This window comes from Agelaius phoeniceus, chromosome 14 (assembly GCF_051311805.1).
Source record: "Agelaius phoeniceus isolate bAgePho1 chromosome 14, bAgePho1.hap1, whole genome shotgun sequence".
Lineage (NCBI taxonomy): Eukaryota > Metazoa > Chordata > Aves > Passeriformes > Icteridae > Agelaius > Agelaius phoeniceus.
The window spans coordinates 15957455-15971384 of NC_135278.1; the positions used below are offsets into that span (position 1 = coordinate 15957455).

Consider the following 13930-nt stretch of genomic DNA (forward strand, 5'->3'; position numbering starts at 1 on the left):
GAGGAGCCTTCATGCTGCTCCTTGGTGGCACCAAGCCACTGGGTCCCCTCACATGTAACCACAGACCTGCCAAAAACTTCAACAGGGTTTTTGCCCTCTCTCCTTGAAACAGTAACAAAATCAAGAAATGTGACAGTTCTGAAGTCAGGTTCTGGAGTGTTAAAAGTGCTTTTCTTGGCTGAGTGCTGCAATGGAGGTGCATGGTCCCCATGATGCCATCAAGGTCTGCAAAGTCCCTGTGCCATCAGGAAAGGTGTTGACAGTCCTTGTGACACTGTGCAAGAGGTTCCTGATTCTCATGCTTCCAGGTGAGGCGTGAATGGTTACTCCATCTCTGTGCAAGGTGCAACTGGTCTCTGTGCTGCCATCCAAGGTGTGCATGGACCCTGTGCCATCAGGATGGTGTGCATGGACCCTGTGCCATCAGGATGGTGTGCATGGACCCTGTGCCATCAGGAATGGTGTGCATGGACCCTGTGCCATCAGGATGGTGTGCATGGACCCTGTGCCATCAGGGAAAGTGTGCATGGTCCCTGTGCCATCAGGGAAGGTGTGCATGGACCCTGTGCCAGCAGGGAAGGTGTGCATGGACCCTGTGCCATCAGGATGGTGTGCATGGACCCTGTGCCATCAGGAACGGTGTGCATGGTCCCTGTGCCATCAGGAACGGTGTGCATGGTCCCTGTGCCATCAGGATGGTGTGCATGGACCCTGTGCCATCAGGGAAGGTGTGCATGGACCCTGTGCCATCAGGATGGTGTGCATGGTCCCTGTGCCATCAGGATGGTGTGCATGGACCCTGTGCCATCAGGATGGTGTGCACGGTCCCTGTGCCATCAGGGAATGGTGTGCATGGTCCCTGTGTCATCGGGAATAGTGTGTGTGATCCCCATGCTGCCATGTGAGGTGTGCATGGGTCCTGCATCCCCAAGCAAGTCGTGCATGGTCTCTGTGCCATCAAGGAAGGCGTGCATGGTCCTTACACCATTCTACAAGATACACACGGTCCTCACACCATCATACAAGGTGTCCACGACTCCTGCCCTGCTGTTCCAGGAGCACAGGACATTCTCCCTCCCACCAGACACCGTTTCTCGCCCGGCACGGGTGAATCCCGGAGCGCTGCTGCAATGCCCCAGCAGCCCCGGCTCAGCGCAGGCCCCGGCCGGGGCAGGGCAGGCAGGGGCAGCAGGAGCAGAGCCCGAGAGCCGCCCTCAGCAGGGCCGAGCGCCGCGACGGCCGCTGGTATTTGGCGGCTCTCTTCACCCCGCCGCCCGTCTGGGCCGCGTAGTCCAGGGTGCGCAGGACGTGCTGCTCCACGCTGTCGGCAGCGCCGTGCTGCTGGGCCAGCAGCCCCTCCAGCTGCACGAACAGCCCGCGCAGCTCCAGCAGCTGCGCCTCCAGCTCCAGCAGCTGCCGCTGCCGCGCCTGGGCCAGGCCCAGGTGATGCTTGGCCTTGAGCTCCTCCAGGTCGCGGCCGACGATGCGAGGCCCCTGGGGGCTCTCGGCCAGCAGATCCACGTCCTGGGCGCCCAGGTTGATGCCCGCCAGCTCCGCCTGCCTCTGGATCTGCTCCTTCAGCCGGTGCCGGTAGCGGCTCTCCCGGGCGTAGTGGCGGGCGAGGACGGCGCCGTAGCGGCGCAGCAGCAGCCACAGCTGGGTCTGGCGGACGCGGGGCCCCGCTCGCCCCGAGCCCCCCACCGGGGCCGCCGGCGGCGCTCCCAGCCGGGGCTGCAGGGCCGCGGCCTGGCGGGCGAAGGCGGCGCGGGCCGCTCCGAGGCCGCTCTTCTCGCGGGCGATGCTCTCCTCCGAGGTGCAGCACAGCACCGACTGCTGCGTCCTGTCGATGCTCTCCGAGAGCTGCTCCAGCCGCTCCAGCGCCCGCCACAGCTCGGCCGCCTCCCGCAGCGCCCGGCCCACGGGGCTGGCGTCGTCCCCGACGAACGCGGGGTTGTCGAAGCTCAGGGAGTCGTCGTGCGGGTCCCCCTCGGCCGCCACTCGCTGCTGCAGCTCCGCCAGCCGGTCCCTCATGGTGCGCGGGGCTCCGGCACCGTCTGGGGGGACGTGTGAGGCTGGAGCTCCTGCGGGAGCGCTGCGAGCCGTCCCTGCTGGCACCAGAGCAAATATTGATGGAGGAGGGCAGGTCCTGCGTCAGCCCCGGGCCGGGCACCGCCGGCGGAGGGAAGGGCTCGTCCCGGGCAGAGCGGGGGAAAGGCCCGGGCCGGGAGCGCTGCCAGCACCGCCCGCACCTGCGTCACGGGCCGGGCTCCGGCTCCTCACCTGATCCGCCGAGGCTCGGCACAAAGACGCTTTTATTCACCCAGGAACAAGGACACCCAGAAATCCCGACAGACGGGGCACGGAGGGGGTGGCCCACCCGGCACCCACGGCCTTCCAAACGGCTCCAGCGGGCTCCAAACTGCCGCGGCCTCACAATGTACCAAACCCAGCTCCTGGATGTACCAAATGAAGGGCAAATGACACAGAGTCACTGACTCTGCCAGGCTGGCAGGGACCCGCAGGGACCACGGAGTCCAGCGCCTGGCCCTGCACAGCAGCATCCCCCAAATCCCACCCTGGCCCGAGGCGCTGTCCAAACACTCCTGGAGCTCGGGTCACGCCGTTCCTGTTGGGAACTGGACAAGGATGGAGGCAGAGCTTGGCCTCTCCCCGCTCCGCGGCTCGGGAAGGCTCCGGTGGTGACCGCACGGTGCCCGCGGTGTCACCGGCAGCGCCCTGCACGCCTGAACATCGTGAGGGTCAATTCAAAAAGATGCTCCTGGGGCTTTCCAGGCTGTCCCGCACATCACTGCAAGGCAGTGTTGAGTCCAACTCGCTGCTGAAATGAATAAAAATCACAGCTGAATTCTATGACATCTATAAAAAATACCTTTTAAAAGGTGCTTCTACAAAATGCATTTTCAAAGTGCATGGGGAAAAACAGTTGTCCTCTACCACTCTGGTATTTTATATAATGAATTTTATAATGTGCATTATCCCATATGACCTTAACATGATGATATAAAGTATACAACAGCTATGATATAATATCAATATAATATCAAATCAATAATATCGACAGAGGGACAGCCAAGGGAGGTTTAGCAAAGGTCAAACAGCTCTGAAGGGAGTAGAATTCCTTCCCTCCAATGCCATCTGATGCATGTACATAAAGGGGGGGCTCCAGCATCTCTGCAAAACAAGTTTAATTTTGTTCTCTATAACCATCAATAAAAAAATAAAAAAGAAAAAAAGCCCTTTTGTCCCTGGGGTTTGGAGGATGAGTGTTGTGTTAAAATGGAGATATTCATTCCCATCAGAGAGGAAATGCCACTGGAATCAACACAATAAAGTGAAATGTCAAATAAGTCAGCAGATTAATGAGGGGAAAAGTCAAATTAGAATGACAGAATCCCAGAATCATTAATGCTGGAAAAGGCTTCCCAGACCACCGAGTCCAACCTGTGCCCGATGCCCATCTTGTCCCAGCCCAGAGCACTGAGTGCCACCTCCAGTCCTTCCTTGGACACCTCCAAGGACTCCAGCACCTCCCTGGGCAGCTCCTTCCAATGCCTGGCCACCCTTTCCAGGAAGAAATTCCTGCTGAGAATATTTATTCCATGTATTTATTGTCAGCACCTGCCCCTGGCCAAGCGCAGATCCTGCCCCCAGCAGCTCTACACAAACCCAGCCCCATCCACCCCCAAAATCCCTGTTTAAACAATCTTATCACTGCTATTTATCAAGGGCAAGAGCAGAGGAGCAATTCCTTGTTTCCCATGAAATATGCCTTAGGTAACAGGTACAACCTTCCCCTGGAGCTGTCACCACCTGAACCCACCCGGGTCCCACAGTGGCTGAGGGACCTCGCCCAGAGCCTCCTCCTCCTCCTCTGCTCCTTTCATGGCATTTTTAGCCATTTCACAGCACTTTCAGGCATATTCCCCTTCTTTTTCCAAGAAACCATTAGCTACTTCTACCCTTTTTTCCCAGAAAAATGGGATTTTAGAGCCAGATTGGATGGTGATTGGAGTGAGGGTCTCCATCCCATCCTGCTCAAGACCATCACAGTGTCTAAAAGCTTCTCTATCCATTTATAAATAAAATTTCTAAATCCCGTTTATAAAACTTCAAATAAAAACTATAAAATTAGCCAGTTGCATCAAAAAGCAATTTTTTTTACATTAAAACCTCCATTTAACCTACATTTTTTAAAAATTTTTTTAAACCTTTTAATGTGTCAGCTACTCAGGAAGCAATGCAAAACCAAAGTAAGAGTTTCTCTTTTTATTTTTTTTATTAAGACAATCCCACAGCTGGAAAATGAAACATCCTAGATTACATCAGTGACTTCAAAAAAACTCTAGAAAAAAATCTTTACAAATTTACATTTGTACAATACAAAAAACTAACAGCTCATTGCATATAAATATTACATTTGGTCTGCCAACATGTGGCATCAAAATCCCTGAAGTATTCATTAAAGGGACCTGAGATAGCGGATGTGAAGATATGGGCATAAATATCACCTGAAAAAAAATAATATAGAAAGTAGACATAATTCTAATAGTTTTGTGCATTTTTGGAGTATTTTAAATCCAGAACACGACCTGGAGAGCCTAAATCATGTGAATTTTGCTCTGACATCAAGTGGTATTTCTACATGAAATCTGCTCTAATGACTCATGGAGGAATGAAGAGCCTGAATTAATATTTCTACAGAAAAATAATCCTCAGACATTGAGTTCTGAGCACACCCGAGCAGCCACCACTCTCTGAGGAAGAATTTTAGGAAGAGAAACTGCAGATTTGGATTTTACCTGCAAATATCCCGGCAGGATTTCACCCCCTCCCCCCAAACAGCTCCTCACAGACCCAAACCCAGGAAGATCCGCAGTGCTTGCCAGTGAAAACCCCCAAACCCAGGAACTGCTCTTGATTTCCCACTGGTGGAATTACTTCCCAACTATTTACACATTTGCCAGCTCCCCAGCGTGGCTGAAGTTACTACCAGGAGTAGTAACTCCAAGTGCTTGGTTTGCCTTGGAAGTCTCACAGACTCGGATCAGGTACCCACATCCACACACAAAAATGTATTTCAGCACCATTTTTAGAACACTAGAGTTAAGGCTGTGACAGCAATTCCCACTGGAAATCTAAATTTTTCAGGGATTCATAGCACAGTTGTGTGAGTTTGCTGTGGGCCGAACACAACGTAGTAGAAATATACAAGCTTCCAACAGGTTTTTGCATTTCTAAGACTAAAAAAAGACGAGTTTTTAGACGAAATTTTGCAGGCTGTTACTTACTGTACATAAAGGAGTTTTTTTTACCATGTGTAAACCTCGGATATATTGAAGAGTTGAAAAGTCTCTGTCACTCATGCGCAGGGATTCGCTATAATACACATTGTAAGAACACAACAACAGCTCCCTACCTATTAAATATAGAGTTAGCCTTGGAGGGTTAACTGCTCCTTCAGGAAATCATCAGTACTTTATAAAACTCTGCAGGATGTTTTTTAAATAAAAAGATAAAATTAAAACATGTAAACACACAAAGACGTTTTTAACCCATGGAATTCATGGCAGGACGCTCCAGATATCAGGACACAACATCCTCAAACCTACAGCTGTTCACTTTTCCCTGGTGTTCACCACTCAAAGATGGAATGAATCAAGTTTTTATCAAAAATCAGTGATTTAAAATTATTTTTTTACATTAATATTCTGTTATTTGAAGCACAGAGAAATTCCTGATAGATCCAAATGCTTTGCAAGGGTCATCTTGCTTTTGGGAGTCAAGAGAGCCTCCAAATATTTTAGTTTTTAAAATTAATTAAAAACTCTCCGCTACACCCCTGGTGCCAGTTCCTTTCCATGCTCTCTGAACTATTCAGCCCTTCTGCTTCCCCACAGGAGGAGCAGCTGAGATGGACATTGAGGAAAACATTCCAGGAAAATGAAACTATGCAAACAGGATGCAGAATTTGAAGCAGCCAAAAATACTCCAAGAATTATTTCTCCCCAGTTCTTTTTAGTTTTTGTGTCTGCAGGGTGGGGGTGATTGGGATCAGGGGGTGGCCTCTTCTTGGCTGATGGAGAAAGGAGTGATGGAAAGAGGGACGAGGGATGAAACTGCCCAAATTCATCAGAGTTCAAGCACCAACAGAAAGGTTTGGATTAAACCTAACAGCCTGGCAGCCGAAATAAAATTCATCATGATACCCGAAGTTTCCAAGAGAATAAATAAATAGTCTATAAAGGGAAACTACAGGACAGAGGTGGGGCATGGCAAAGAGGAAAATAAATGGTGATGGAGAAAATAAAAACCAGGTGAAGTCTGGGCTGAATAATGGAATTATTAAGGTTGGAAAAGGCTCCAAGATCATCAAGTCCGACCTTCAACCACATCCCATCATGGCCACTGAACCACCAAGGGCCACATGTGCTCAGTTCGTGGATGGTGACTCTGTCACCTCCCTGGGCAGCCTCTTCCACTGCCTGACCACTCTTTCCATGAAAAAAACCTCCCCAATATCCAAGACAACAGCACCTCACTACTGCCAAACAAGCTCTGCCATCCATGCCGTGGTCTGGAGAGAAAGGGGAGCTGCAGGGACACTGGATTGGAGCTGGGAGATGCTGAGAGCAAACACACCCAGGATTTCAGCCCTGTCTCTGCAGGATGGAGTGTGGGGGCCTGGAGCCTTTCCCAGGGTGTCCCCAAGGGCCCTGAGGTGTCCCAGCAGCTCAGGACTGGATCTGCCAGTGGGACATCTCAAGGGAACAGAGGCACCAATGCCCAAAGATCTGCAGGAACCGAGGAGCTCCTGGCCTGCCTGCTCACCCTCAGGAACCCCATTCACAATCAGACCTTGAATCCCATTCCCTAGGCAGAGTCTGGAGGTTTTTGTTGGGAGTGCAAGGAAAGACAGCACATTCCTGACTCTGCAGCCTGCCCACAGCTCAGCTTTTGGTTGGTTTAAATCACTTTAAATCCTGCTTCTGATGCAGCTGGTGGGCTTATCCTAAGTTTACCACACCCATAAGTGGCTCCTGATAGGATTTGGGATATGAGAGCATCCAAGTGCCTACGGAAGTGTAATTATTTCCACAGAACTATGAAAAATCAACTGCCCAACTCAGAGACACAAATCCAAGCAAAAATAACAGCTCTAAACCCAAGTTATTTGTCATGCTTATAAAAGGTTTTCATGCACAAAGAAAAAGAAGCTTTTTTTTTCAATTTTTACACTAAATTCTGCTGTCCCAGCACCCCCTGCTCTAGCTCAGTCATGGGACACAGTAATACTTACGCCACAGCAAAGTGATGCTTCACTGGTATCTTCACAGTACAGAGAAAAGATACAGTTAAGAACATATTTAATCTTACTCTAATTGCTGCTAAAATACACCAACTTATAAAATGATTTCTCTGGAATCCCTGTGGTTTCTCTCTCCCCAACCACTACACAAAATAAATAAGGAATAAGTGGATTTTCGGCCAGTCAGAAATAGAGGAAAAAAGCATTTCTTTTGCATTTCAAGCTTTTCAGGCTTTAGGATAGAACCCATAGTGTTTACATTAGCTCACAGGACTGATCTAAGGGATATGATTCCAACTATGGACTGATGCATACATGCTATTCCTGGTTACCATATGTAAAAAGACCAATCAGTCAAACAAATAATACATTTCTTATTAATATAAATGTGTGTATATATACAGATATATGAGAGAGATGATAGGACAGGTGTTTATACTTTAAAGCCCAATACAGAACTAGGAGAGCCTCTCCACTTGGTTTTTTCCCCACCCCCCATCAAAAACCAAATCAAGTCTAGCAATGGATTACAGCTGATTCCAAACATTCCTTACAAAATTAAAAGTGTGGGTTTTGTACTGTACCATAAACTCATATTAATGAGCAATTTAGGATATACTCTCCTCCATCACAAAACTAAACCTCTGCTTTTTTTATTTTCAAGTCATTTTTGCATCTAACTAGGATTTTTTTTTTTTTGGAAAGCGAGATAAAATAGCTAGTGCTTAATATAGAAAGTCAAAAATTAAATTCCTTCTGCATCTGAGAATATACATGGGTCACTCTTTGCTGCCTGAGGTTTTCCAGAATTATTGACCAAGCTGTGCACAGAAGAACTTCAGGATATTGGATGAAAGCTTAAAAAAAACCTAAAAACCTTGAAAAACTCCACTGGAACTTTGTAGTCTGTTCTGACTTGTTCTCTCTGTAACCTGGCCCTGAACTGTCAGACAAGGGGAGGAAATTGGAATCCCACATCTACTCCAGGAGAGCCCAGGAAGGAAGGAAGAGGCCGCTCACCTCCAGCTCAGCCCGTGCCACCGCCGAGGTCGCCGAGGAGCCAGAGCAGGGATCTCCTCACCAACTGCACTACCACTGCCAGAGGGTTTCAAGTCAGCATTTCCCAGGACAACAAGAGCACAGTGCAACAGGAATTCTCTTCTGGAAGCTTGAGACACAAGAGTCAGTCTGGGGGGGCGACAGCTCCCTCAGCACCTCCAAGGGGCCAGCGGGCCCAAACCACATTTCCGTGGAGCACGGGGCAGTGGGGCCAAGCAGCCTCCAGAGCCAAGCAAATCCCCACCTGCCCCAAACATCTCTGAGAACCACTGCAGTTGTTTTCATGGTGGCAACACAAGGAAGATACAGCTACTCACAACTTCCACCCCTCTACGCTCCTTCTCGCCTCTTCTTCACCATGCTCTGAATAACAGCATCTATTTTCTTTTCAGTTTCCAGTAGTTGTAAATAAGAGGTAGCTGAGCTACTATTAAAAATCATGCTTTGAAGAGGAGGAACCTTTCAAATGTTGAAGTCACCCCTTTAGCTGCACAATCTCGATTAATACTATAAAAATATGAGAGGACAAAAAGAAAATAGATGCAAGTAACTTTTGCATTTGGCACCTTTTGTCTAGATATTCATACTTCTCAAGTATTCTCTTTTTAATAAAGTTAATGCACACATAGGACACACCACATCAAAGGTTTGCTACATATTTACAAGGCACCAACCCTTTGTCACTGTTTTTACACGGATAAAGAACCGATAGAAAGCACATCAGGACCCCCAAAACTGTAGTATGAACATACTTCAGTTCAGCACAATTCCATCAACGTTTGGCCTGGGAAGATTAAAATAATCCAGATCCTTCTTACAATATAGAAACTGTAAACATTTTATAGCTGCCTTTAGGATTGGTGTATTGTGCAAAAGTTATAATTATTACTGTGTCTAAGGATTTATGGCAGAAACCACATAAAAACTCTGTAAGAAGGTGCTATTTCTATAATACAAAAACAAAACGAGGGAGAGAAGTCATAAGCGTGACTCGAAAATGTCATGTTCTTACTGAGAAGCTGGAAGCCTCTGTAATGTGATGAACTTGTAGTGTGTGGGGAAGAATTTCTGTAATTTAAGGCCTAATGACTAAGGCTTGTTTTGACCAATGAAGTGTGGAGATCTGAAGCTTTAAAACAAACACAAACTGACAGGATGGAAAAGCACCACTGTGAAACGTGAGTGGAGTCCCCGCACAACTTGCTTGGTAGAATTTCTGGTAAAATCCCTGCAGTAGAAGGCCATTGAAGTTCTTTTAAAATTGTTCCAAAGTTTTCCATCTGTCAATAATTCCATCCCATGAGATGGCTGACCCTGGCTTTTTCTGTCATTTTCCGCACCCTGCCTGACCTGGAAGTACCAAGGTTCAAAGGATCCTCGGTGTGCACAAAATTGTCATTGTCGGAGTCGTCGTTGTACAGGACAGTCCTCCTGCCCTCGTTCCTGGTTTTGATCCGAGGGGGTCGGCTGAACCTCCCTCCGAACACGTTCTCCCCAAACTGTCCCCCAAAGAGGTTTTCAAACTCATCGTCGGCGAGCCGGGCGCGTTTCGCTCTGGTGGCTCCTCGTGAGGCCCCTCGGCCTCCTCGGCCTCTCCTTCCTCCCCGGCCGCCGCCTCTTCCTCTGCCGCAGCCTCTTCCACCTCTGCCCCCTCGTCCCCCTCTGCTCCACCTGCCCCACCTGCCCCATCTGCCCCTCCTCCCTGTGCCTCGGCCCTGCCAATTCCGTTTGCCCCCGGTGAGTTTCCGTTTGATTTTGCGTTTGGGTTTTTTGGATTGCACAACTTTGCTGTAGTCGTGGTCGCCGTCGATGTAATCCTGGTCTGTCCTGGAGGTTGATTCCGAGTCGGAATCAGAGCCACTTCTGCTGTCAGAGCTGGAGCTGGATCCCGATTCCCCACTTTCTGATGAAGACAAACCAGACTTTTCCTTTAATTCTCTCTTCTTTTCCTCCTCCTCCTCTGCCTCTTCCAGGTGCTCATCCTCTTCTGAGGCGCTCAGCAGCTTCCTCTTGACTCCTGCCCGGGGTTCTCTGCCATCCCCATTGGTGAGGGGCCCATCAGGAGAGTGATCTAAGCAAGATAACAAAATAACCCATCAACATCACAGAAGAAGTGGGATTTGCCTCAGTTGCCTTTGGGATTCTCTTCAGCTGTCTCTGAGGTGTGCTCAGGGATGATCCACTGGGAATTACTCACCCTTCACGTGCTGTGGACACAAGCAGGTGCTCTAAAAGGAAAATCTACCAAAGTAAACACAGTTTTTACCTGGAAGCAATGACTGCAAACTCTCCTGAGCAAGAGTTCAGTGAAGATCCAGGCAAAAATAGGAGCCTGGAGTGACCAGGTTGGACACAAACATCTAAAACTCAGTCAGGTGAATCCTACCTGGGGTGCCAAGGCAGGAAAACTCTAAAATCCATTTCAAAATTATACATACACAAAAATGACATTGTGCAAGCAGCATTTATTCCCTATCAATGTTCTCAAAAGGCTTAGTCCAGAGAATATTAATGGAAAGCATAACTCAAGAAAGTCAGTGACACAAGAAAGCTCACAGGGATTGCTGAACACCTTAAATGAAAATTCAGTAACGTATCTTGCTGGCTTGGGACCCAAAATCCTCCATGTTTTCAGGGTTATGAATGTGACAATGAGGATTAAATATCTTCTTTAGGACAGGAAAAGCTCACCTGCAGCATCCAGCACTGCTACAGCACAGGAGTGTGGACTTGGGAAAGGCTCCAGGGTTCAGGAAATGCCCATGTAGTGCCCACCTTGGTGGGAACTCTGAGTAACTCATCCCCCAGATTACCACACCTGAACTGTTTCCCTTCTAATCACAACTACTTTGTTTTGCATGTGAGAAAAATATTTAAATATTTTTGTAATTTTTTTTTTCATCTTTGGTTTCAGCTTGATTAATAAAGGTGAAGGTTTTGGGAAGGGGATTCTCTTGCTTTGTTTGCTGTCTGTAATTCCTGAAGGAACTGTAGGAGTTTAAGTGCAATCAAGTTTTCCATCTGGAAGGATTTTAAAGGACTTTAAAGTTTTAAAGGACTTTTTAAGGTGTACATGGAATCGTCTGCATTCCACACCTCAGACAAGACACCACAGAGTAATGGAGCAAAGTAAATTCAAGTTTTTGGTATGGTTTAGGAATATAAACAATGCTACACTGAGGCAATAAACATCAGACAGAAGCAAGATCTTTCATCTCTAGTGAAACCAGTCAGTCACAGCACAGAATTATTATTTCTCACCTTGTTTCACTGGTGTAGATTTGCTCCTGACTGGTCTGCTTTTCCCTGGGTCTATGGCATTTCCACTCCGGCTCTGTGCATTTGAACCTGATGAAGATGGTTGACCCTCCAGCTCTTCACCAGTGGCTGAACCCAGAGGTTCTTCTGCTGTATCTGAAACTTCAGACAGGACACCACAAGGGGACAAGGGTGATTTTTATGCTCTGTTTACAGGGCTGTATCTGGGGAGGTTCTGTCAACAGCCCAAGTCAGGGTAATCTCACCAAGCTGCTCTGCAGCCATGGAAAGACAGATTCCTCCTGAGTGTAACCCCAAGTAGGATTAATTTAATTAATTATCCTTCGCTGCTGTATGAGAGAGGCCCATACACAGGAAGTCTGGGCTTTTGTCACTGGAATAATTCTTATCACAGCCAGACCCAGGCTCCCAATTCCCTGATCCTTCCCCAGGACAGCCCAACAGCCAAACTCAGCTAAAACAACCTACAGACAACACATTTCAGGACTTTGTTCCTTCAGCAGGCAGGTTTTGCATGTGCCTCATGAGGACATGACTCAACCTGCACAGACAAGCTGCTCTAAGAGAAAGGCTGGATTTCCTCACCATGAGATGAGACTGAAGAGTTAGTCCTGGTCAGGGGCAGTGAGGTATTTTGGTTGGGTTTAGGTTGAATCTTCACCTGCTTCTGTTTCCCTTTTGGGCTGCAAACATAGAATACCCCAAAGAGAAAAATCTGTTATCACCACAAACTCAAATACAAAACTGATTTCTCCTGCAAAGTGATCCCTTCTTCCCAGGTGTGATAACACTAAAAATAGTTACACCATGGTGCTGTTTGCTGAAGGCATAGGAGTTTGCAGGGACAAGGTTTTATCCCCCCTTTTAAAACCAACAGTCAGTTTACTTAGATAATGTATCAGATGAAGGCAGTGAAGTGTTACACAACATTTTTTCAACAGCCAAAAGGTAAAGAGACAGCTGATCTTTCATTTCCTCCAGAGGGAACACTTGTAACCACATCATCTTTCACTTACCAGAATTAGAAACTACAAATTGAGCATGATTTTATCTCCCAAAAGAGCAAGTTCATCAGGAAATGAGCAACACTGCTGCTGGTTATTCCCAAAAGCACATCTACCCATTGCTCTGGAATGGCAGTGCCAGCCAGGCTCCCCATGCCTGCTTTACCTGGATGCTCTGCTGGTTGAGGGGGAGCTGCTGCTGCTCCTCAGCCGTTTTCGGTACCGAGGTCTTCTCCTCTTCTGGCATTGCATTGCTGACTTGTACTCAGAGATGATGTTTTTCATGTGATTCTCAAATAAGGCAGAGAGTCGAAGGGTCATGCTGTAAATCTGCAGTGAGGGAAAATGGTCAGGCTTATTAGAGTTGAATAACTTCAAGATCAATCAAAAAAACTTCACAGAGATGTCCAGACTTTGTAGCACAAATAAAAAATTTATGCTAATGTTCCACTATGAGGCTCTTTACAGAGTATTTCCTTCCATGGACCATGTGTATTCTTGCAACAGAATGTGTTTTCTTAAAAGGATTTAGTAACAGTACAAAGTATTTCCAGAGTTGAAGGAAAATGGATTTCTGGATTACTGTCCCCTTTGTCAATCCCCATGAAACATGGAAACAGGCCTTAAGATAACTTGAATACCAAGGGAAAAACAATTGGATTTCACTTTTCCTCATCTTTGTTTTTGCACAGTTCACATCCCTGGTGAACTAGATGTCAAAATCTTTAAACCACTTTCCTGTCCTCTTTCTAGGCCTTGCCTTTGTGTAGCCTCATCCACAATATGTGCAGTTATCAAGCTGATAGCCTTGTTTACAGGGATAAATTATTGAAAAAATAAAAGCAACTGGTGACCAGTTACAAATATTGCAAGGAACGCCTGCAACCATCGTCCCAGATGAAAATGGATGTTAGAAGTCATCTGGAAGAGCAGAACAAAGCAAGTTTATAACCACAGAATTGGTGTATCCTGGTTATTTTTATTACACCAAGCAGTGCTTTGCCCTTCAGACCTCATTTCATGTGTTTTATTCATGTAAGGCCAAGGTCTTTGTTAAAAAAACAGGCATTAAAATTTATTACTTACACGAGACTTTTTATTAGGAGTGTAAGCTTTAGAGTTGCAGAATATTAAACGAATATCTTTGTAGAATTCCAAGGGACTGGTGTAGTTTCCTGCTTCCAAGGTTTCTTTCACAGTGCTGAAGTCCATGGGAGTGTCTACAATATCTCGATAATCCTGTGAGAACACACAAGAGGAA

General features: G+C 47.3%; 2 protein-coding genes across 2 annotated transcripts in view; both read right to left on the reverse strand.

Annotated features, from left to right (window-relative positions):
* Positions 1 to 778: 778 nt before the first annotated feature.
* On the reverse strand, positions 779 to 2106 carry LOC129125664 (syntaxin-1A homolog). Its single transcript, XM_054641211.2, has one exon. The coding sequence runs from the start codon at positions 2029 to 2031 to the stop codon at positions 1150 to 1152; it is 882 nt and encodes a 293-aa protein (XP_054497186.2). The 5' UTR covers positions 2032 to 2106; the 3' UTR covers positions 779 to 1149.
* Positions 2107 to 4272: 2166 nt separating this feature from the next.
* Positions 4273 to 13930, reverse strand: part of BRWD3 (bromodomain and WD repeat domain containing 3) — a 50029-nt gene continuing 40371 nt past the window's right edge. Inside the window, exons 36-40 of the mRNA XM_054641640.2 lie at positions 13756 to 13908; positions 12836 to 12999; positions 12251 to 12348; positions 11648 to 11806; positions 4273 to 10457 (exon numbers count right to left, since the gene is read on the reverse strand). Of these exons, the coding sequence (XP_054497615.2) occupies positions 9670 to 10457; positions 11648 to 11806; positions 12251 to 12348; positions 12836 to 12999; positions 13756 to 13908 (1362 nt within the window). The 3' untranslated portion in view covers positions 4273 to 9669. The remainder of the gene's footprint in view (positions 10458 to 11647; positions 11807 to 12250; positions 12349 to 12835; positions 13000 to 13755; positions 13909 to 13930) is intronic.

Excerpts from the sequence above, each read along its gene's own strand:
- LOC129125664 (XM_054641211.2), bottom strand. The coding sequence starts at position 2,031 with ATGAGGGACCGGCTGGCGGAGCTGCAGCAGCGAGTGGCGGCCGAGGGG.